Genomic DNA, 25101 nt, shown 5'->3' on the forward strand with positions numbered 1-25101 from the left:
TCTATTGTCCCTTCCATTCTATCGCTATGAATTCGCTATTCTATTCTACGCTCTATTGTCACGAGGATCCTATTCAACAATTTTCCATTGTCTCGATGCTTTTCACTCTTTATTAAATATTTTCCTCTGTGAACAAATATTGCCCTTCGTTCGTATTATCATCTGTTTAAATCATTATTGAGCGATTGATATATTTTCCTAATTTCAACGATGCGTCTACGATTCGAATTCCATAATGCGATCTAAATTGGTATCTTGATCGAACATAAATCAAATCACCAATACGCGTGGCCGAGTAGATGAGATTCTTATTCTTTTACTCTCCCGTAATATTTTTAACTAAAGTCCTTTTCTTTATTTTTGTCTCGTTCGCCTTGATTGAGATTACAGATTGGATCGATAATTGAAAATATTGTAAAAATCTTTTCCTATTGAAAAAAAAAAAAGAAATTCATTCGTTATTTTTAATAAACAGTAACATGAAAATATCAATACGTATCATTCCATAATTTCGATAGACATTAACACCGATTCGAAATTTTTCTTACGATTGAAAGTTAAGTTAGGTATCTATAAAAATTCGCATCTATACTCTTTCATCGATAATACTCGCTATACTTATCAACACGCATGTACATTGATGTCCAGACACCTCATTTCCGGTGTCTAGTCCCGCCTTCGCGATTTTACGAACACCAACTTTAATAATCCAGGAAACTGTACGGATAATAAAAGGATCAGCGAAAACTGGAACGACGCCGGTGCCAAAAAGTTTGATGGGTTTGAGAGAATTAAAGATATTCTATTGTCGGTAAATCCGAAAACATCGAATGAAAGGAATTAATAATCCTGAGAGGCAAAATTTTACGATTCGTGAAATACATCTATCTGTTGTGTTAATGAAATCACGCATATTGATGTGAAAAAAGTAATTATCCGTATTAATTATATTTTATTTAATTCGAGTATGAATTGTATCATTGATCGAGAAAGAAAAAATAGAAGATAAATGATAAAATGAAAGAAAGAGAAAGATTATGAAAACAAGATTGATGGATGCAATGAAAAATTATCGAGTGACGATATTTTTGGTGAACGGTGCGCTTCTAATATATCATTCACTATGTTGAAGTAAAAAGAAAATGGAAATGGTTTATCCTAAAGATTCTACGGTTTTATCCTAATTTGAATGTTAAAGGCACAACTTTAAGACCATGTGGAAAGTAAGTGGATGGAGAGACTGCTTTCTTTTGAAGAGGAGAGCAAATGAGGACAGCCATAAAAATATGTTTGTGCAACTGAACCATTATGTGCAGACGCAGACAAATTTGAATTGTGCATTGTGTACAGGTGATTTGTAGGATTAAAATGTTTAAAAAACTGAGATACCATTGTAAATTAAACGACAATTATTTCAATGTCTATCAAAATCAAAAGTACTTATTGTCTCTTTTAAAAATCTTAAAAACATTATATAAAATTAAAAAAGTTAATAAATTACATTGTTCTTTTTTTACATGTTTTATTTAACGACGTGTATGGTTTCAAGAGGCAACTACAATAAATTTAGATCATTTGTTAGATCACAAAGTACATCATACATAAATATGTATATCTATATAAAATATGAGAAATGGTATGTGCATTTCATTTAAAACGAAATAATCCATACAAAAATGTAACGCTAATCAATTATTTGGAAGCATAGTATAGGTATGGTGATGACAAATATTATTTTGTTGTATAATTATCCTCATAATCATTTTTACCAATTTAAATCTTTTTCATTTTTAGTTACCTGACGTTATAACAAAATCATTGAAACTACTGCTTAACGTTTACAACAAAACGATACGAATTATTGTCAGAAATGTTTTATGATTACAATAAATGAGAATTCGAGAATTAAAGCATGATTATTCGATAAAACTACAATGACAAAATTACTTTTACCATTTATAGAAACGTGGAAATATTAGAAAACATTCGTTCTCGTTTACATCGTGTATAAAAAGCGATATAAATATTCATATAAATAATTGTACTATTAAAGCTTTGAAAGAAGCACGTCAATGGTATACGTATAATTGTATAGTTTGATGCTTCGAATCAAAGTAAGTTGCTAGAAATAGAAATGTTTAAGTTTAAATATAATAGTAGATGTAATTTATAAATACCATTTACAGTCTATATACACAGAATCGCAATAAGACGAATGTTTGTTTTAGAAAAAATAAAAAGACAAAAATTATTTAAAAATTTTAAGTATCATTACAGAGAAAAAATTTACTTATTTATAAATTATATAATAAACTTATATATAAATTAATTTTTACATTATAAACAAATATTTACACGAGTATACAATTAAAACTATCACAAAAAATATAAATAATAGAATATGCACGAAATATATCTTCTTGTTGCGGTTCTGTTTGTGTATAATTTGTGATAAATTTAATCCTTTGCACTTTTCATCTATCATACATGGCAATAAATCACGATATTAAATTCGCATATAACATTTTTCTTTTGCGAAGATTCAAATATAAATATTTAAAATTTCTTAGAAACATTTTATAAATTTATAACTCGAAAAAGTCATGATATAAATATTATCAAACATGATTATAATAAATAATTATTAAAACGCTCGATACAGTGCAAAGGATTCACACTTATTAATGATAAATTTAACCCTAAAATTTATTATTGCCTAGGTAAATGGAGTCATACGTATAAAGGTTGAAGATTCTCACGAATATCAAGCTCCTTATAGGAACAATTTTCACTTAATTTTTGTCTAACTTTCATGAGTTACAATTTCCATGGAAAATTCATTTTCCTAATTTTTGTATCGCTTAAGGACACTCTCTTTCATGTACACTCTCTCTCTCTTTCTCTCTCTCTCTCTCTCTCTCTCTCTCTCTCTCTCTCTCTCTCTCTCTCTCTCTTTCTGCCTGATTTCACATATTTAATCCCGACTTTTCTAATCATTTGCAAATCCCAGAAAAAATCCAGTGCGAAATTTTATTCGTATAATAGTACAATTTTTTTCATTCCTTTATGATAAAATATTAGTATTCATATAGCACGTATTTGATCACCGAACTTTTCACATAGCTCAGCTGATGATAGTTTCTTAGCAAAGCGACTTTTACTTGACTAGAAGATCTCGAAATCTATCCATGTATTAATAACATTAACCATCTTATAATAATAGAATGAAAGAACAAAGATTTCTGAAAGTTTTTAAAAAAAGGAATTTTCAAACTTTCACTGTGATTAATCATTCACCGTGTGAATCATTGATGATTCTTAAATCATTTTGAATCAATTTTAAATTCGACAAATTCTTTATATCTTCAAAATAAAATTTTTCTATGCGTTAAATTTAAAAATTCAAAAAAACACATTGCAAATATACATTATTTCTTATCTTAAATGAAAAAATTGTATATATAATTCACATTTTCGAATGCAAATCATAATTTCGATTCGAAAACTTGAATTATACATTAGCAATTGTATATCTTTACGAAATAAAATTATTTCTATGAAAAATAAAAAAGATTTCGTAATAAAACTAAACAAAGATATACATTATTTTGTTTTTTCTTTAGCAATTCTGGAGCATATTTTCTACTGACTGTTCGAAATCGATTTGTTGCTACATTGCGAATACATTGTGTCTAGAAAATTGTAGTACTACGCAATCGTTTCTTGGGGTTCGGTACAATCGGTTGGTTTCACCTCGAGCCACCAATCGTTGGGATAGTGATATTTTTGCAATTCGATGCCTTCTCTAGGGACAGGAATTAATCGACCACCAAATTGCTTAGCCGGTAAAGGAGGAATTACAAGTTGAGGTGGAAAACATTGTAGACTAGGAGAAAATTCGCAATCTGGAGGTAACACTCTTCTTGTCCAACCAACTCTTCTTAACATTTGTGTCTGTAAAAAGGAAAAGATTTCGTTATTTCAATTATTGAATATATAAAGCCAACTTTCAAATAAATTAAATATTTAATTTTTTAATATATATCTATATGTTTCTTGTTTTTTAAATATTAATTTTTGTTTCATATCGAAAATTCTTATATTCAAATGGCAAATGTTCGATTTTAGCGTTCCAAATTCTTATCCTTTGCAAGATGACCTTTTAAAATGTAATGTCGTACTAAAGCTGAACAATATTAATAAAAGAAAAGTTCATCGCTTGAGCATTATCAAAAATGATGCCAAACAATGACTTTCATTTGTCCTAGTTGTATAATATGTAAAATACATCTCATAAATTATAGAAGATCTTCACGCCATTTCAACTTTATAACTCATAATGGAATGTCGTAACTAACATACGAATTTCTGATAAGTATATATGAATCATTTTTCTCATCATCATCTCAAGGTTTATGCGAAATAAGACTATTTACGAGTAATAAAACTAGTTATAAACATTATTATAGTTTTCAAAGTACAAAGTTCAAGTAGTAGGACTACTTTTTCTAAATATTCTATCTCTATTTCGATAATAAAATCTTTGAAGTAAAATTACGATGATTAAACTTACCACGGCATCTTCTTCAAAAACTACGATCTCTATCTTGGGCGCATCTTCTCCAACCTCGTGCTCTTGAATACGATATACTCCAGCCGCGTGTAAGTACGTAGCGCTTAAACCAACTTCGCGGAATGCTTTCGTGATTAAAACATCGTCTCTGAGCGTGTCAACCATGCAAAGCTCGACCTTACGTGCCCATGGCAAGGCACGACCGATCCGAACTTGACCCCATAGTCCTCCAAGGCATAGAAAGTGTACAATGTCCAATTTCGCTAGCACCAAATGAACCCTAATCAAATCACACACTAAATAGAACAGTTAATTGTTAGAACAGTTAAACTGTTCATGACAGAAAACTGTGCCCAGTGAAATTCATTTCATTTCACGAGAATGAATTTAATGATTCATTACTTCGTTATTTTAACTTTTTCTGATTTGATCGTATGTTATAAATAGACTACGGATTTTTATGCAAATGCATATTTATCATATTATCATGTTTTATATGTACATGATGAACGATATAAATATAGAACGTTCGATTACGGATATTTAGAAATTTAAGAGCTGATTGTTCAAATTAAAATAAGTTTTGCAGTTTGTTTTTTTTTTAATGACCGATAATTGAAAATCGACTATATTCTTGAGCAATTATTACTTATCTTACGAATATATTCGATGAAATCGCATTAAGATATAGTTTTAGACCGCTATAACTTCGAAGATAATTTTCGATCAATGAATAAAAGATCATTAGAAACGAAGAATCTTTAAAAAATTTCCTGATCTCGATATGTTTTTTGCTTCTCGAGATATCGTCGTATAAAGATAAGAATAATTTTTAATTGTTTACTATTTCCATTTATCATTTATTATTATTATTCTTTCGCTCGCATCTCATCTCACTGACCTATCTCAAATTCGAGACAAATAGCAGATGCGATTCCTGCAAGTCATACGCACTTCCAAGAAAAAATGTAGGTCACTAGGTTGTCGATTTATTCATAATCTTTGTACTAAAATGCAATATTATGAAGCCTTATATCTCGGCAATTGATTAAGATAATAAAACAAAAAAACAATTTCAATGGCATGCTTTCTTTTATTTTCTCTTGGTCTTATATGTGTATATGTATCATGAATATTTAAACAAATTTTAATTGCATAAAAATCCACAATCTAATTATATAAGACACATAGATAATTCATATAATTGTGGAAAAATACTTTATAAAGTAATTTCGTGAACAATGCACAATACGGATAAAAAATCTGATTCTTTAGAATTTTACTATCGTATCATAATGCACCTACATACTAAAGAAAGAAATCAACACGCTTAAATAACTTATCTATGGACAGTATCTAGTACCCAAATATATGGACCTGTAGGCAAGTTCGTGTAGTTTTTCCGTAAATTCCTCAGGTACGCTACATGGTTGCCTGGGTGTTTCTTGCCGACTGAGACTATACCAGAACAGCATGATCATCAGAAATAATGCCGCCAACGCTCGTAGCGGAGTGATGCGAAATCGTCTGCGAGACCAAAAGCTCATGCTGGTAACCTTGAACACAAAGAAGCGTCGTCGTCAAATCGAGCGTTCCTATTAGAAATCCCAATTTGAGGGAAATTTCGGCATTAAGATATCAAGTGTTCTCGATCAGTTAAATAAACGCACAATTTGTTCACGATTAATCATCGAGAAATAAAATTGTCGAATGGAGTCACGCGCGGTCCTTATACGAAATATTTCACATCATGAAGACTGGTTATTGCGTAATTGGCAAGAATGCCGCAAATAAAGACATCAAGATGCTAAGATGCCACCTTGGAATCACGACGTCAGACAGACACATAGTTCACGCGTCGTGTAGTAAGACGATCCAAATTTGCATTCTCCCGATTTTACTTTTTTTTTCTCACTTTCGTCCCGCACCAAAACGTCACCGAATATTTGTAATTCCACTACTAACCCCTACTATCCACTACTAGGAGTTCTCGATAGAAATGGCAACGTTGCAGCCAATCGATTAGTCTACTTTATCAACGCATAATTCTTGATCGGTGGCGCCATACCTCAGTGGATTAATCTATTTCGTTTGTGCTTATTAAGTCATGCGGCACCAATTGTTAGATAAATAAAACATTTTATAAGACTTTATATCCCATTTTCTAAAATACCGGCTATAAAAAAAAAACAGAGTCATCCTCTGCGATTTGTCCAAATTGTATAATCCAAAATTTAACAATAGAAATTTTAGAAATTTAAAATATATCCTAAAATCGTGAATACCTAGAATATCCTAAAAACGTGACATCAGTTAATTAAGATTTTTTTTCGTGACGCGAACCTCCACGTCATCTGCCATATAATAGGACTTTTCTCGTTGCATATTCGTTCATTTCATCATTTCATCGTAGAATTTGTTTTACAAACAAATGTCTTTAGCGCTCAATAGATGGTTCTGAGGATCAATTCTTATTTTATCTTTATCTTTCTTTTATCATTTGCTGTCCTTTCTATACATTTCATTTGCGACACTCTGAAGATGGCGTTGATTTCAATATTTTTATCCCGTCTCTGTTTTTATTCCATTATTTATTTATTTTTTTTTTATTTATATTTGATCGTGATTATAAACGGAATATATTAATTGAATATACTTTTATAATTTCTTTTTCGAAATTACAATATATCTTAATTTTTAATACAAGAAATATTATATTTTCAATATAATATTTCACTTATTTATCTTTATTATATAATGTATAAAAAATTTTTATCTAATTCGATTGTTTAATTTAAGACGCAATATTCTTTCTATGTTTTTATATTAAAATTTTATATTAAACAAATATACTGAGTACATTTATCTGTTTAAACTTAAAATGATATGATATATCAATAAATATAATTATTTATATTATATAAATATATATAATATATTTATTCTGATTGTTAAATTCTTACGCAACTGGTGATTGCAATCGAGAAACAAAGAAATTACGATACAAATTAACGCTTAAGTGATACATAGATGCAAAAAGACAAAATAAAACAGTACAAAAGTAATCACACAGGTGTTTTTTCTTTTACCACCTGTATATTAAAAATTATTATGATTAATACTATATTATCTAAGTACTTGGAAATGGTAACTCTATTCAACAACCTTACATTGCTCAACGGAGCCTAAAGAATATTATACAGATAGCAAAAAACATGTATTAATTTTCTTGTCTAATATATGTTTATCAATAAAACAATATGTTACTTGAAAATATAATTAACAATGTAATTCTATATATTTTTTGTTTGCGCGTCATCATACAACTTAAAACAAAAAATCTTTTTCATTATTTTATTGTCGACTTCTATAAAATCATCACAGTTTAAATATATCCATCTTCATCCTTTTTTTTTTTCAATGATTCAGAGAATCTTTAATATAGGAGTGTACTAGATTTTCTAAAATATAATTATAGAAAATTTTAAATCGTCGTGACGCGCTATCTCGTTTCCCGGTCTTTCTTTATTTACAATACTTATCGAAACTCGGACGTCTATCTTATAAAAAAGGACTTATATATTAACGAACAATATTAATAATATGCACCGTATAATTCAAGTCAATTTATGAACGTGAATCTCTTTGGATGTCTTAGTGAGATCTTTCTCGAACACGATCATGTCTTCAAATTAGATTTCATCATTTTCACTACTATCGAAGCATCGTCACTTCTATCGTTGTTCCTTCTACGAATTTCACCAAGATCTTCGACAATCAAGATATGCAGAAATTTTATTTGTAATTTTCCTTGATCGAATCAGATCGTCGGTTTCAATGGAACGTGCAGAGAAAAAGTGTTTCAGCCTCAAATGTTCTTCTTCTTTTTCTTTGAGATTCTTTGAGATTTTTTTTTTCTCTGTTGAGATTTTAAAGAGATTCTAAATTTCATTGTTATCATTCTGCTACAACTTTTGTTACAAGTTTTTTTCATTATTCTTCCATTACATTCATTTTTACCAAACGGCGCATTTTTTTTCGGGATTCATCTTCGAGCCTAAAGGACAATTAAAATCCTTGGAGAATTCTTCCATGTTCGAAAGAGGTCCCAATACGCGGAATTTACCAGGACTGTGAAAGCCTGTTGTAATACGGAGTTTCATCGCTTCTGGTCTATATTTACTGCACCAAGTATTTGCTGCGCTAATCCAGAACAATTGTTGAGGATTATAAGGAAGTCCTGGCAATTTTGGTTCTATGTGATTGCGCTTTACCCATTCTTGATACGCTAGATAAGCTTCTTTTATTCCACCATTGTCTGCAATATTCTCACCTTGGGTATTGATACCATTTAACTGTAATAGGAAATAAAAAATGATTCTTTATATAACTATTTATTTTATATGATTAATTTGATTAAAAGAGAGAGAAAGAGAGAAATAGAGAGAATGTGTGTATAATAAAAGCCGATCATTACATTCAAGTTAACATCTTCCACGGTATAGTTGCCGTATTGATGAATAATACATTCCGCTTTTTCTAGATACTTTTCCTTTGTTTGCGGTGCCCACCAATCGACTAGATTTCCGTTTTTATCGAATTGTCTGCCCTGATCGTCAAAGCCGTGTGTTATTTCGTGGCCAATAACGAAACCAATGGCGCCATAATTCATATATCTTGGTCGATCGTTATTAAAGAAAGCACCTTGCAAGATACCAGCAGGGAATTCTGAAAAAACATTATCGTTATCGCACTATTTTATTATCAACGATTTATAACAAAATTATTGTTCTATCAAATCATTTATTATGAAATCATAGTATACTCACGTATACTATTTTCAAGAGACGAATAAAAAGCATTAACGATAGCTGGCCTTCCGTGAGTCACCCAGTCACTTTTGTTCACAGGTTGTCTCAATTTATTAAAAGAATATTCAACCCCGAACAAAGTCAAATTTAAAATATCTTCCAAATAATTATCAGTCGTTAATTCCAATTTCTCGTAGAATTGTTCGAGTTTACTATCATCTAACAATTCATCGGGATAAGCAATGTGACTAGACATGTTAGCTGCTTTGTCCAGAGCACTCCTTTTTGTATCTTTGTCCATCCAATCAACCTAAAAAAAATTGATTATAATAATATTCCTTAATTTAAATCACATTATTAAAAGTTAAAAAGAAGAAGGAAGAAAATCTTTCGAGTAAGTTTTCACATATTTAAATTATCAATATTATACCTTTCTTAATATCTTGGTGAATTCTTTTCTAATATCAGCTACCATTTCTACGGCATTATTTTTTGCATCCTGTTTGAAGTATTTCCTGACATACATAGCGCCAACACTTATAGCTAAACTACCGGAAACCGTATCAATGCATTCCTTCCATCTAGGTTCTCTCTCAGTTTTCCCACTTAATGCCGTGGAATATTGCAATTGTCTTTTACGAATTTCATCCGTGAGATAGCTTACAGAAGAGGCGGCTGCTCTCCACATCACGTAGTTAGCTTGCACTCTTTTTGGAGTAGTGATTAATAATTTCTCCAAACTCGCAATATAATTAGGAACGCTGACGATCACTATTTCTTCTTCGTCAACTTGAATCTTAGGCGCCAGAAGGGTGTTGAAGTATTCCTTCCATGGTATACTGGGATACGTGTTCGATAATTCTCGTACCGTCATAGGATTATAAAGAAGAGTAGCGTTTCGACGTTTTTCATTTGGTAAAGAAATCTGGATATTTTAAATTTTACATATATTAATTATTCCGAGCTTATTTAAGTAACATTATTAGATATTATAAATTTTTATTTTTTTGTTAATGCGTGAATAAATATATTTTAAAATATTAAAATAAATAAATTTAATATAATATAATTTATATAAATATTTTTATTAAATTTATGGAAAATTGAATATTTACCATAAACTGATATTTATTAGATAAATAAAAATATAAAATTCAAAAAAAATCCAAGTTTGATTTAATAATTGACTCACATTGGCAAGATTCATTTCAAATTCCAACGATTCTCTCAATTCGACTTCTGCATCAGTTTTATTAGCTCCAAGAATTACTGCAATATCAACCATATAGCTATAATAAGCTTGTACAATTTTATCAGTGAAGCCTTTGGACAAATATTCGCGTGATAATCCAAGAGCAGCTTGATCCAACTGTAAAAATGAAACATTTAAATTATTATTTTTCTCTATTGAATTATATTGACATTAACATTATTATAATCATTATCCTAGCAAAGATAATTTAAATCATCGATTAAATAAATATTAAACTATATAATCATAAATATAATCATAAATATAAACATTATTGTTTCACAGTTCCGCCAAATAGCATATTCTCTGGGAAAAGCTAAATTTACATTAGCAATTCACGCGTTTAACTTTACTACCGATTTCTTCTTCATTACGCTAATGTAATTTTATTTGCAAATGACTTCGAGCCGGTTTGAGAGATTACAATTTTTACGTCTGCGTGTAAATTTCACCGAACATGAACTTCTTTCCGTGTATACGCACATCGATTATCCGTTTCGTGCTGTTCTTCAAATCAACACCGATGCTAAAATCGATAAAGTAATCGACTGAGTATCCCATCTTACGGAACTTGTACACCGATTTTTTCCAATTGAATTCAGTTTCATTCCATTGGTTTTCCAATATAGGCCAACCACCAAGTTTTCGTAAAATATTCAACAAAGGGTCTAAGCCTTGCTGCTCGATCACCGCTGAAATTATTTTTTTAAATTATATCTCGATATTACGTTAATATAGAACGATATAGATTTTATTCGTTTCATTAGGAGAAAAATGGATGCGATATATACATATATATCGCATACTCACTCTTATTCATACAAGCTTTGTACAAATTCTTGACGAGTCTGAACGGTTTCGGCTCGTTCGGGGGACTCTTCTCCTCGATGCTGGTTCGTAATTGATTCTGCAGCTCGTCGCTGATACCGGTAAACGTGTTTACAGTGGTCTTGTCGTCCGGGATGATGGTAGACTTTAGGAAACCACCGCAAGCAAAATCGTAAAAGTCATCGCACGGTTCTACATCACGGTCCATGTTTTTTAACAATCTGGAAGCTAAAAATTTCTCCATGTAATACGACTCGTCAAATCGCACTTTTACATTCCGATTTTATCGATTGAAAATTTTTACTAACCCGTATGTATGCATTCTTGCGTATAGCATACATCTTCGTCACAGGGGAATCCTCTATCGATGACATGAATATCTTTATTCTGCCGATATCCGTTCAAAGCGTTGGCTGTGGATGGTAATCCTTCTGAGTTAACAGGATCTACTCTTGCGTAGGCGCAGATGCGGATACGATTGCAACATAAAAATAATGCGAGACAATTGTTAATAATTGTTAGTGATGGATATTTAAGCTGTGCAATAAGCAATTTGTCCAATGTATATGAAATAAAATATAAATAATTTCTCGTCTGTCTCTCGTCCATTCATCCATCGTCAAAAATAATCTCAAGAAATAAAAATCTTTTGTGCAAATTTATCCATCTCGGTAACAAAATAAAATAAATCTTAAACGAACAATTCATTCAAATATTTATGAGGTGTATTCAATTTTCTCTCTTGAACAAATATCGAATTTATTCAAAGTCACACAATCACGTTTACATAGTTACTTTCTCATTGTTGTCTATTCGTTAGACGAAATAAAAAAAGTAGAAAAAAATATTTCCATAACACGTGGATGTTTACGTGCATTTTAAAAGATTCTAAGATTCTAATATAACGTAAAATCCAACATGAATCCTGCTCGATCGAATCGTTGGCATTTATTCGCGGAAAAAAAAAATAAAGATCGTCGACGTTCACTGATCGACGATTACTTCTTAAAAACGATTATTTATCGACGTATATTTTTATAAAAATATTCCGATGATTCAGTAATTTTATGATATTACCATAAAAAATATACATACAAAGTTAGAAATACAGATTCTTGTTCATTTGCGAATTTGGATGATCGAAACCACGACCTGGTGACTAATTCTCAAAATAATAATCGCTTGTTCCAATGCATCGACACGTTCTTATTTACGCCACGAATTTTTTATTTCAAATTAAATCAAACAGATCGGGGGAAAAGAAAGAGGAAAGTAATTGTTACGATATCGAATTAAAATAGAAGAATGCTATTTTTTCCCTTATTTTACGTTTGAAAATATTATTTATAAATATACTTTTTCATCAATTTCGATGCTTCATCACGTACACAATACGATATTTCGAGAATTAAAAAGAAGCGCGTTGATTTCATAAGAGAAATATATCGCTTCTATTCAATTTTTATTCTATTGTTTTCAATATAGAAGCAAGATAAGAAGGAAAGTTGTAAAAGAGTTTGTTCGTTTCGAGATTTAGAGATACAACGATTATTGTGAGGTCGTAATTTTGAAAAAAAATTAACAACAATGCGATCACAAGACTTGCTTAGATGTTTTAACAAAACGATTAATAATGCTATTAAATTAGACATCGTTTTAAGTTGTTCAAGTGCAAAAGTTTAACACTCATTTGCAATACGTTCATATCATTTAATATCAGTCATAAACTCGTTAAAGTATGTGCTTGGGTTATTACTACGAGTATATAATTAACCAAGAGAAAGCATCGCGGACGTGAATTCGATATCGATGGTGTGATGACGATATTCATTCCGATATAAATGTTCCGGTAATATGGACCATATTAATAACGATTAACATAATTTCAAGACGAGATGGTTTAAAGATTAAAAGAAACGTTTAACGAACAAAAGAAGTAAAATAAATTGTGATCTAAATTTTGATGATACTTTTTTTTTCTTCTTTTACCGTTTCTAGATGATACGTTGCAAGATGCTATATTCGCAGCTAGAACACCGAACGCGATAGCAAATCCGATAGCTAAAAGCACCGCGCAAACTGCTATCACGGTTAATCCACGTTCCAGCGTCGATCGTCTCTTCCACCATGTTGGATTTCTGAAACGAAATAAAAATTAAATATTAGTAGAGTATATAATATGTGATATATAATAATATACTATATTACATACGTATGTAATTATCATAGAAAATCGGTATCGCAAAATATTTAAATAAAATAACGATATGATAAAATGTTTAAATTTGTTCGATCATTGAAAACCGAAGCAAATATATACTTGGTATGTAGTACTTATTTAGCAGTTTACGATTCCATTCATAACTGACTTATGGGCTAGTAATTCTTATTCCGTATTTCCGAATTGCGCGTCGAGCGCTTAGAATTTAAATGCGACATTGGCTCGCATGATCGCAGATAAGATTTATATGGTTATCCGTGTCGAGAGAGATCTTTTAAGGTTTTTCCATTTTCTTCAGTCTGTTAAATAGCAGCAGTAAATGTCGGTTGTTAACAAAAGTATCCACGTCACAATTGTTGTTTCGTGTTAATAATTTAGAGATTGTTGAAGTCGATGCTGAATTAACCGCAAAATATAATTCGCAAAAGAAGCTCGGCAAGACGAGAGATTCTACGATCGTTTGCAATTATTATTTTCACAGTTTCGAATCGAAGAGAAAGAATTCTTTTTTTTTCTCTCTCTCTCTTCGTAAACAAAATACATTAGAAGTAGAAAATATTTTAAAGTGGATTTAATTTTTTCTTCGAGGAATAAAAAGATTTTTGACGAGATGAATGATCGTACGTAGACCGATGTTTTCTTTTCGTTAACGATAATACGGAGGAAAGAATCATTAGTTTTACTATTATATCTATCTTTTACGTAAGTTTGGAGAAGAAGCGGATGAAAAATTGTATTCTCTCGAATCCTCTCATGAATAAGTATGAATAAATCGGCAATTTATTTCTCGACGATCATTCGATCTTGTTCGCATAATTGTTCCAAGCGAAATACAATAGTTGTCTCGTTATTTTATATAAAAATATTTTAATCATATTCGTACACGTGCTCTTTTGTATACTCGCAACAAAAGGGAAACAAAGATTCGAAAGTTATTAATTAATTTAATAATAAAAAAAAAGGAAAAAAAAAGAAAGAAAGAAAGAAAGAAAGAAAGAAAAGAAACGAAATTGTGAGTTAAAATTAGCGATATAAAAAAAAAAGTTACGATACAAAAGTTTCAAAAACAATTAGGGAAATATAATAGACTCGTCCTCTAAAAAAACAATAATCATTATTGATTCCTATTGTTCCTCCTACCCGCATTGTCACCACGAATAATAAATAAAATAGAGAGAGAGAAAGATCGTCCATCGTGTCACAACATCGTAATACACTATTATTCTTTACACACTATGTAACAATCGATCGCGACTATTCTTTCTATTTCTTTCCGTCTTTTGCAAAAAACGAACCGTATCTCTTGTTTATTAATTTTTCGTCGAATGTTTTATTATCTGTTCGCCGTAACACCCCGTAACAATTCATTCCTCCATCGTTCGTTCGCAAGAAGAAAGCGAGTGAATTTTGAATTCTGATATATAAAATTGCGATAAAGCGCAATCTTTTTGTCGAGCGAACGTGTAGGAACGCGATCGAATTATACATCCATTCTTTCTCTTTAACAAATAATTGCCACGGTGCATAGAATATCGAAATCGATTAATACAGTTTCGGATCGTAATGGAGAACTCGATTATCTTTCAATAATAAAAAATAATTCAAAATTGGCGATTGAGCGAGGCTTAACATTATTACATCATTTATCGTGCATTGTTTTTCTATTAAACATTTAAATATAGAAAAAAAAATTGCTTAATAATATATATCGCGATATAAGTATTTTAAATTTTTAAAAACGAAACGTCACAAATTCGAGTGATATCGTCGATATAAAACGACGATTTTGTGATACGCGGCTTTAAAATATATTTTCCATCGATTATAAACATCGAGTTGTAGTAACATTCATCGGTAAAGTTAGCCCAAGGATAACTACTTATTTGCTAGATTCAACTTATTGCTCGACGAGTAAGGAAACCGAACGGTTTACCATCAAGCGCATAATCGTGTGAAAAATACCCAATTACTCGTATAATTTCAGACGTTGGATTTTCTATTGTAGGATGCAATAAGAAAGATGTAAGAAGATCTCGAAGCGTGCAATACAGGTACAAAGAAATGTCTTGAATATTGTATTTCTCGGGGACAAGTAATACCGCGCTTTGTTAAACTTTGACCTCACTTCGTTCATGAGAAGTTGAATATATCATTTCGTCGCGAATACGCATTATATACAAAATATTTTATAAAAAGCAACGCAACGTTGTCGATAAAAATACATAAACACGTTCCCATATAATATGGATATCTCGTATCATTGCTTATTATTTGAACGACTCGTGTAAAATTTATAGAAGATAATCCGACAATTATGTAATTTTTCTGTTCGTGTTTCACGATAATCATATCGGTAGTAAAAAAAAAAAAAAAAAAAATTTAATACGTAATTCATCCACTTTTTACGTTTAACTTATCGAACAAAGTTGATCGTATTATCTGTGTTTTGACTTTCAAATCATCAATGAGTTTATCTCGATATTTATTTTCCGGAAAATCCAATAATCTTAACGGTGGGAATATCGCATTATTCTCATTCTTCCTTTTACCGTGTTATTTAATCTAAATCACGCGACAAGATGATTTTTTTTTTATCGATATAACCGGAATAATTACACTATACAACTTAACTGTATCGCGCGCGCATTATAGTCGGAATGTTTATCCGAATTATCGAACAGTTTCTCTATCGTTTCTCGATCCTTATTCTTTCCAGAGCCCTTTTTTCGCCCGAAACGTGTTTCGAAAATTGTGAAAGAAAGAAATTTGAAATGTGGACGATCATCACGTGGCGACGGACGTAAGTAGAAGGAATTAAAAGTTAATATCGAGGCAAAGTTTTGATAGGAAACGAGCGGGCGTATATATCATTCTCCCACGCGTGACGCGATGCCATTTGACGGGAACAAAGCCGAGAGTAGCGAATAAATCGGCTCGTTGCGGTAAATATATAAACCGTTCCAACATCTGGAACGACGAGCGTCGGCCAATAAGGTTCGCGACGCGTTGCAACTCGAGTGTATTGACCTCGCCCAGGGACGTGTTTGCCAGTCAATGACCAACTTAGACCTTAACCAGTTGGCTGAAACCGGGGGAAAATCGTCCCCTAGACGATCGAATTTCCATCCCATTAACGAGCGCGACGCTCATTGTGCCGATCACCCTGACACACTTCCTAACCGAACGAAATAAAGATCGAGCAAACGGTAAACTGTATCTTCTTCCCATTATTCTCGATCGAGCGAGTTTTCCATCAAGAATTTTCCACGATATTCGATATCGCCAACTTCAATTTATCCCGAGGTCCCAATTTTTACTTTGGAAGGGAATCTTTTCTCAAAATGTACTGTAGGTATGAATAATGGATCAAACGTACGAATGTGTAGACGTGTAATTTTGAATAATTGAATAAATTATTTTCCGTTCTATAAATGGAAACAATTCGTATCGTACGAGAACCTTAGCTTGAACCAGAAATTTTTAAAAATCGAGATATCGAATCGTAGATTTTTAACCGGTGGTAGAAGAAGGACGAGCAAGTGTATACGTAAAGCCTTGATTTCCTGCCCTCGGGAGGACGGAATTAGGGGTCTGGTCGATTCCGAATTTGTCGCATCAGTGATCAAGCAATCACGCTTGATCGCAAAACACGTCCAATAGATTACTCGAACCATGTAAACAGGTTCGATGTAAATGAGCACTTGGTAATTTTATGCGAAATTTCAGGTAAACGTGGTTCAATTCGTGGAGCAACGATCAGTTTATTGGAAACAGTGATAGAAGCGAACGACTTTTTGATGATAATGATTTCGAAATATGATTTTTACTATAATATAAATAATGTTATAACGATATAATAATTTCCAATTTCTTCGAGGTATAGAATACTCGTAAGTTGAACGATATCGAAATAAACGTTTCGTCGTCTTTTTCTCGAGTTGAAATTGTGCGACGAGGCGCAGGCAAAGCTTTCCAGTAAGAGAGATACTAGCGCGAAACTGTGTCGAATCGAAATCGTACGAAGAGAGCGTGGATCGAATGCTAATAATCGAGTCATATCCCTTACACGTGTCCTCCAATAAAGCCGACCTTCTTTAAGTCTTTCTTAGCAGTCACTTTTCCGTTCAGATTCAATTAAATATCCATTGAAATTTGTTCGATCTGTAGATAGAAGCAAGAAGACGAAGGAGAAGACAATCGAATCGTCAAATCTAATCTAAATATTCCAACAGATTTTTATCTTATTCGAGATTTCTTCATTCCCTCGACCACTCTCGACGACTTCTTCGTTCGATTCTTTCCAACCTTTTGATCATTATCTTCTTCTCGAGCGGCATAAATGAATTGTAATTATCAATTATTCGAAATTACGGGATCGCCTCATATCCGCAAATTATACAACTTGCGCGTGTAAAAATCGTGCTCGATTCGGTAAATTCGCGCGGCGAATCGTATTATAAAACGCGCTTCCTCAATTTTCCACTTTTCGTTCCTAATATTACAATCGTTCGAGATCCTCGAAAAGTCCAGTTACGTCGCAGTTTCTTTAATCTTCCTATTGAAAAGATAACGTGGGCGTAATAATAACGTTGTTTTCTTCGAGAACGAAAACTCTCTGCCTGTGCAGGTTATTCGCCTTTTTTTTTTTTCAATTATTTTCAATTATTTTCAATTATTTATTCAATTCGCCTCGAATCGTATTTGTGGAGCGACCTCTTGGCCGGGAATTCAGTAAACCGGGGGACCTTGTTCGCCCGTTCTAGAAGGATGAACGGGATAAGGAAACGAGAGAGCGTTAAGGCGAGGAATACAAATTCGTTCGACCACCTTCGATACACCTAGATAATGGTAGTTCCGTCAGACGATAATTCCTTGCGATTTCAAGGTGACTACAAATTCTTGTCGCGGAAGTGAAAAGTATACATAGAAAGAGTTGAGGTATCGGAGAAGGTGAGAAGAATTGTAAAGTATCCTCTAATAGAATTATATCGTCTTTTTTCATACGTCGATAAAAACAATCGTTGTGACAAATAGGTATTTAATTGTACAGCTCGTCGCTTGAGACAATCGTATGAAATGAAATATCTCTCTCGTTTTCCTTCTTTTTCTTTTTTTTTTTTTTTTTAAGAAATGTAATTGCGAATAATAATTTTTCCGTTCAAATCCTCAAAACTTTGTGAAGCGATTGAATATTTTCAAACTTTTCGACTATAACGTACGTTATATTTTACGTTTATAATTATAATATCGGTCGTGGTCGTACGTGGTCGAACTCGAACCAGTACTACACGGGGCAATCACTTCCTGTAGAAAGTAACCGGCTTTTATGCAAAAGCGTGGTTGATAAGACAATGATCTACCGGTGAACATAACCGGTTATACGGCAAGCATGTAAACGAGGAATGTCGCGATTCTGTCATAATCACGTACCAAAGCAAAAAGTAATAATTCTTATTTTTTCTTTGCTTCTTTGCACCGATTAAAACTTATATCGATGCTTCTTTTCTTCTAAAGAAAAAAAAAAAAAAAAAAAAATCAAATTATAGCGGGGTATATTTGAGCACTTCCTGCTCTCTTTTATAAAATAAGAAAATAAATAAAGGCTGTGTCTTAGAACGATATCTTAGGCGATCGTACAGGAAACTTATAGCGTTACATTTATTTGATTTCAAAGATTCAACGCGCGCATCGTGGTTATTTGCAAACATTTATATGATGCATCAGCATACGTACCATTGTTTTATTATTCTTCGATTGGCGAAGAATCGCGGCGAAACGCTTGCAACACCGTCAACACCAACTTTCATAATTCGTGGCCGCAAATACGGCATGCATCTTTGGTTAACTTTTATTCTAAGTAAGATTGACAGGTTTCTCCGAGTTGGTCGCTCGGAAGAATTCGACCACTTTCACTTCCTTCGTTGCGAAGCGTGCGCAAAAATTTTGACAAAAAGGTACAAAGAACGTGTCTTTCTATCTTAAATTATTTCTATATAAATCCTGGTTAAACGAACAGTGTATAATAAAATTATTTTATATACATCGAGCCATTTATGAATTATTCGAAGTTGTCACGTATGATTCATATTGCATATCGTTTTTCCTACAAATGAATTTCAATTAATCGTAACCTTCTTTTCATTCTAGTCCTCTTCTTCTTCTTCTTCTTCTTCTTCTTCTTCTTCTTCTTCTTCTTCTTCTTTTTCAATTTTTTTATTAGCTCGATAGAGTAAAGAGAAATTTGTTACTACGATATATTAATTCACCAAACGAACACAGGGGGCATCGTGATAAAAGATGTTAACGTTAATGGAGGAAAAGTTTGGTTCGTGTCGCGTTTATTAAATAGCAACGAATTTAATTAAACCATCAACTACGAAATTGTCGACGAACTGTACGACGCCATCCTGGCTTATGCTCGCACAATTCTAACAGGTATTGTTATAACTGTATAACGTTGTCGGATCTAGGTACGCCATGAAAGTGGTAATTTAAAAATAATTAGCATCGTGGCAAATGAGGATCATTTCGACGCTCATCTATCATCATTGATACTTGAAACTTTTTAAATCGTTAAAAAAATATTTTACGTCATCGATACGAACTGTGGATATTTATGTAAAGATTAAAGAGAGAAAAAAAAAAAAAGCATTTCGAAATTATTTACAAATTTGCGAGATACATATATAACACGCAAAAGTGTATCAAATATTTTGTAACGGACAAACAAATCTTTATTCGAATCTCATTTGTATAATTATATCTATAAAAATGTGATTCGACACACAAGCAGCACTATGATATAATCGTAGTCTAGTTTGTTCGTGATTTTATCTTGGATATTAAAAAATTCAAACTTTTGTACGTACGTATTTATTAAAAGTTTTTATTAAAAGTTTTGATAATCTTTCTTACGTTCATTCTCGATCTTTATTTTCGTAATTTTTTCAGATCTTCTTCAAACAATTAAACTTTATCGAATGGCGCCAGACTCGATTTCTTTATTTATTTCTTCCCTCCCGATCATTTATTTATCAAACATTTCTCAATTTTTTTACGATTGAGATCATGGTTTACGCGATTGTTGTATATCATTTCCATGACCTTTTCAAAGTTTATTTAATATTTTAATTGCGTTTCGAAACGTTAATTTTATAAACATTTTATATCGTTACGATTATTCTTAAACGTGTTATAAAAACTGTTTAATTTTCACTAGTTAATAAGATTATATCTAATAATATTTTTGGCTCGACGTCTAGTAGATTTCCGCTTTGTTTCTTACCAAGATATATGGCTACCTTGAACAAAGGCTGACAATAATATTGTTACAAGACAACTGTTCTTTCCATCTATCGTTGAAAACGTATGTATATATTTTTTATTTAAATTCTTTTTCTATTTTTAAACGTGTCGGGAATGCTATAATTTATGAATACAAATAGATATCCTTTTAGAAAAAAAAAAAACCCATACGTTTGAACTATAAAAATTTATATAAGAGAATATACATTACAACTTACAATTATTCAATTTATTCGATATTTCGATAATTTTCTGCTTACGACACGATTTCGACCTTAATTCACCTTAATCGTAAATTCTATCGGCAATTTCTTCGTTCCAATCGATATAAATAATTAAGAAGAAAAAGTTCATCAACATACAATGTATGTATAGATAATTATTTAAAAACAAACCTTCTTTGTACTTTCTTTTTTGCTTTCTCTCTATTTGCATTTATGAATTCCCTTTTACATACTTCATTTCACAGCTTGAGAAAATCGCATGCAACAAGAATGATTAAACGAAACAATGAGATTCTTTCTTATAGACGAATGATTAATTAATGAACATCGCGAGTTCACTTTTTTCTTTTTCCAAATGGAAAGTCACTCGAGTTGATTTCGCGCTTCTTTCGCTCTTTTAAGAATAACACTTAAGCGTATCGTACTTCCATCGTGCGCTTCCATTTCGTTTCGCTCGATTCGATGGATAATACTATTATCCTATCAATCTCTCATCTATTAGCTGCCAAATGTGAAATAGAGAGGCGAGAAGTGATACAAGGTTGTCAAGATTGTTTGCAAAAATAATTTAGAAGGCCATTTTACGAAGAACTTGGTAGAACACATCGTATAGAGGAAGCGATAAAGTGTGCCGCGTGAAATTTAAAATTTGAAACGATGCTGCTACATAGAAAAACGCAAATTGTTTTCCACTAAGTTTATTCGTGAATTTCACGTTCAGAGGAGAAAAAAATTTGTGATCGAAGTATATATAAAAGAAAACATCGAGGTGATTTTTGAAACCGAATTTTGAATGATGAACAATTTCGATCATTTTATTATTATATTTACATTTAAAATTTAATATTTAAGAATTAAACTTGATTTTTTTTTTTTTTTTTGATTGCACGAGAAGAAAATATTCTTGAAATACGAATAGTTAAATTTCATATAAAATATATTTTATACACTAGAATATTTATAACGAGACGAGGATAACCTTAGTTATTAGTTAATTTTTTTGCATATTTAGAGTTATCACTTTATTAGATAACTAGTAGAAATAAATTATCGTAAATTAAATATTATTTTCAAGCGATAAAAAGCTTATTTTTTTTTCCAACAATTTTGTAATATTTCTAATACATAGAAATAAAAAAAGGAATTATTTTTATTTAAGAAATTATATATATATATATATATATGTCCTTTAGATGATAGATACATAAAATCGATTCGCGCGCAGTTGTTCGCAATACACGATATGCCCTTGCGTGAAATTGTTTTTAAACGGAGAACTTTCACCGTGATTCGAGTTTAAGCCTCGATCAAAGTATCTTTAGAATTGTGTACGTTCACCGCATGTTTCCTCTCCTCAAATTCATGTCGCGTTTACAAAATCTCGAATGTAAAACATTTTTGACGCAATCGATTACCACAATGGCTAATCGCAACCGTGCATAACGAACGACATTCGTGTCGCAAAAAAAAAAAAAAAGATGTCGAGAGATATAAAATTACAAAAAAAGAGGAAAAAAAAACAAAATGGACGCCTCGAGAAAAATTTCTAACTTTCTAAATTTTTGGATTGCAGATGGTGGCAGATGATCGCAATATTTTGAATAAGATTTCGACGTTTTTTTTTTTCATATGCAAAAAATTATTTTTATAATGTTTTACTTATTATTCAGTGTCACAAGAAATCATTTAATTTAGATTGTATTAACGCCACGATAAAATCGTTAGTAACGTTCCACTAATTGATTTCGTCGGCTAGGAAGTGAATTAGAGTTAGCAACGAGACGATTTCTGAAATGGATGAAATAAATGTACATATATATATATATATGTGATTTTTTTTTTACAATTAGATTAATATATCGAAATTCGAAAAAAAAAACCGATAAACCACCACGATAAATGTAAACGTTGTATAATCTGCATTCGAAATTTTTTGAACGAAACCGAACTCTACCGAGAATTTGTAGATGCATTTTAAGAGACTTTTTAAAAGTTGCGGTTAAAATAATGGCAACTGCGTAACATCAACGCCTGGATGCCGTGTTTTATCACCGGGAATCTCGGCCTGCATTGAAATCACGAAATTTCTCTCTCCTTTCTCCGAAACATAATTCAATTCATTTGCGTGAAGCAGTTAAATATGCAATTATATACGCTGATCGATCGAGATATCAACTATGGAGATTCATTGGAAGGAATAAGATGGGGGACATTATTATATTAACATTATTGTACGATTTATTCGCTTTTAGAGTTTTCGTCGCTTGTTAGCGCGTTATTATCGTTATCTTGTTCCGTCGCGATTGTTAACATTTACTCAGGCTAATGTAAAGATTGTAAGAGAGATAAAAATGAATTTTTTTTTCTTTTGAAGAAACAAATTAAGAGAATTGAATCGATACACGCGCGTGGAACGAAACGAATAAGGATAAATATACGCGTACGTATATTTTGTTTACGGTACGGAGATAATACATTTGACAGTTTTCAGAACTTTCTTTGATAAACGATTCGAAGCGTTATTTTGGTAACTCGATCGTTTCGATTCGGTAATCTCGAATTGTAAATGAACGTCGCGATAAATTTCTATCTCGGCGCCAAATTCCTTGCCAAATAAACGGAATAATGGTCTTCTCGCTGTTCGATGAAAACGAAACGTATCTATTATATCCGGGATACACGTGTACTCAACGTATCGATATGCAATTAAAATATTACGCGACTTTATAATGGCTTTTAAATAAATAATAAAAAATAAAATGGCTTTTACGGTGATAATATAATTATTACTTCGATAACTTTTTATCAAAGATAACTACTTTCGCACAGTATAATTTTTTTCGTTATAATATAATCTCGCATCGCAAGGTTTCGCTTAACGTGACTGGTTTTTAACGAACTTTATGTAACTTCGTCAAATCATCGACAGCGGAAAAAAAAGCGAAGAAAACCGAAGATCCTATAAACGTACGATGTTTCTTAATTTAGACAAAGTTGTAAATAAGAAGGTAAAAAGATATACGATATACGTTCAAAGATTCTAACGACAAATCGAAAAGAAAGAATATCCATCAAATTTATCGTTACATTATCCCATTAGAAAATTGTACCGATCAAATCGAAATTTTCGAAAAAATTGTTAAAAATTTTACCGCCAAAATCAATGTTTTGAGAAATCAAGGAGAGATCGCAAGGAGTTGACGAGAAGTTGGTTATCTCTGTCATAATTTTTCGTTAACAAAATTTTATGCAACGATAAACAAATGTTAACTCACTTAATAACGGTTTGCTTCATACTGTTAGTCATACTGTATTTTCTTCCTTCGCGATTTTTTTCCTTCTCGATTCGTTTCTTCTCTTGCAACTTTTCACTGACACATTGCTACACGCACTCTTTTTAATCCTTTCAAACAGCTCTCACTCTTACTTTCTTCTATTTTTTCTTTTCTTTTCTTTTCTTTTTTTTTTTTTCCCCTCTTTTCGTTTCTTCTCAAAATAACACGATTCACGTGAATTTCGAAAAACGAAGCTTCTTCTTCGTTTTTTGTTTACAGTTTCTGTGATATTTCGGTGATTCTCGCGATACTTGTTTTCTTCCCTCTGGGTCCGGATATGGATCTGTTTGGACTGTTGGTACCGGACTGAAGAAGCACGCGGCTCTCTCCGTATTTAAACGCCCTCCCTACTTCTCTCGCTCTCTCTTTCTCTCGTTCCCGGCTCTCCTCTTCCTTTTTGCACTCTCGCATTCTCGCCGATTTGCCAAATCCCGCGTCTACGTATAGCGGCGATTGTGGGTCGTTTCGAAAAGAAAAGAATCCTGAATCGATGAATTTGATCGTTCATCCACCACAAAAATCAATCGCACGTTCGAATTTATTGGAAAGGAA

At 31.8% G+C, this 25101-nt stretch overlaps 2 protein-coding genes across 3 annotated transcripts; both read right to left on the reverse strand.

Annotated features, from left to right (window-relative positions):
• Window positions 1-1508: 1508 nt before the first annotated feature.
• On the reverse strand, window positions 1509-6594 carry LOC122720853. The gene is made up of 4 exons (XM_043947888.1): window positions 6244-6594; window positions 5951-6129; window positions 4574-4853; window positions 1509-3954 (listed from the first exon to the last, which is right to left on the reverse strand). Exons 1-4 carry the CDS (start codon window positions 6262-6264, stop codon window positions 3709-3711), a joined length of 726 nt encoding a protein of 241 aa, XP_043803823.1. The 5' UTR covers window positions 6265-6594; the 3' UTR covers window positions 1509-3708.
• Window positions 6595-8501: 1907 nt separating this feature from the next.
• Window positions 8502-24841, reverse strand: LOC122721085 (neprilysin-2-like). Of its 2 annotated transcripts, none has more exons than XM_043948342.1 (10): window positions 24490-24841; window positions 13454-13602; window positions 11773-11877; window positions 11447-11692; window positions 11120-11328; window positions 10577-10753; window positions 9815-10309; window positions 9403-9694; window positions 9051-9301; window positions 8502-8928 (listed from the first exon to the last, which is right to left on the reverse strand). In XM_043948342.1, exons 1-10 carry the CDS (start codon window positions 24519-24521, stop codon window positions 8590-8592), a joined length of 2295 nt encoding a protein of 764 aa, XP_043804277.1. In that variant the 5' UTR covers window positions 24522-24841; the 3' UTR covers window positions 8502-8589. The 2 variants fall into 2 exon arrangements, with proteins under 2 accessions (XP_043804277.1, XP_043804276.1); XM_043948341.1 differs by having other exon boundaries at window positions 11773-11910.
• Between the last annotated feature and the right edge of the window lie 260 nt (window positions 24842-25101).

This window comes from Apis laboriosa, unplaced genomic scaffold (assembly GCF_014066325.1).
Source record: "Apis laboriosa isolate Shangri-la unplaced genomic scaffold, ASM1406632v1 scaffold13_cov153, whole genome shotgun sequence".
NCBI classification, from domain to species: Eukaryota; Metazoa; Arthropoda; class Insecta; order Hymenoptera; family Apidae; genus Apis; species Apis laboriosa.

Excerpts from the sequence above, each read along its gene's own strand:
- LOC122720853 (XM_043947888.1), bottom strand. The coding sequence starts at position 6,264 with ATGATTAATCGTGAACAAATT. Across the intron at positions 6,130-6,243 it reads TGATTAATCGTGAACAAATT|GTTACCAGCATGAGCTTTTG; the intron begins GTGCGTTTATTT and ends TTTGTGTTCAAG. Across the intron at positions 3,955-4,573 it reads TTTTTGAAGAAGATGCCGTG|ACACAAATGTTAAGAAGAGT; the intron begins GTAAGTTTAATC and ends TCCTTTTTACAG.
- LOC122721085 (XM_043948341.1), bottom strand. The coding sequence starts at position 24,521 with ATGACTAACAGTATGAAGCAAACCGTTATTAA. Across the intron at positions 11,911-13,453 it reads CAACGTATCATCTAGAAACG|ATCCTGTTAACTCAGAAGGA; the intron begins GTAAAAGAAGAA and ends ACGCAAGAGTAG. Across the intron at positions 10,754-11,119 it reads GCACGAAACGGATAATCGAT|TTGGATCAAGCTGCTCTTGG; the intron begins GTGCGTATACAC and ends TCATTTTTACAG.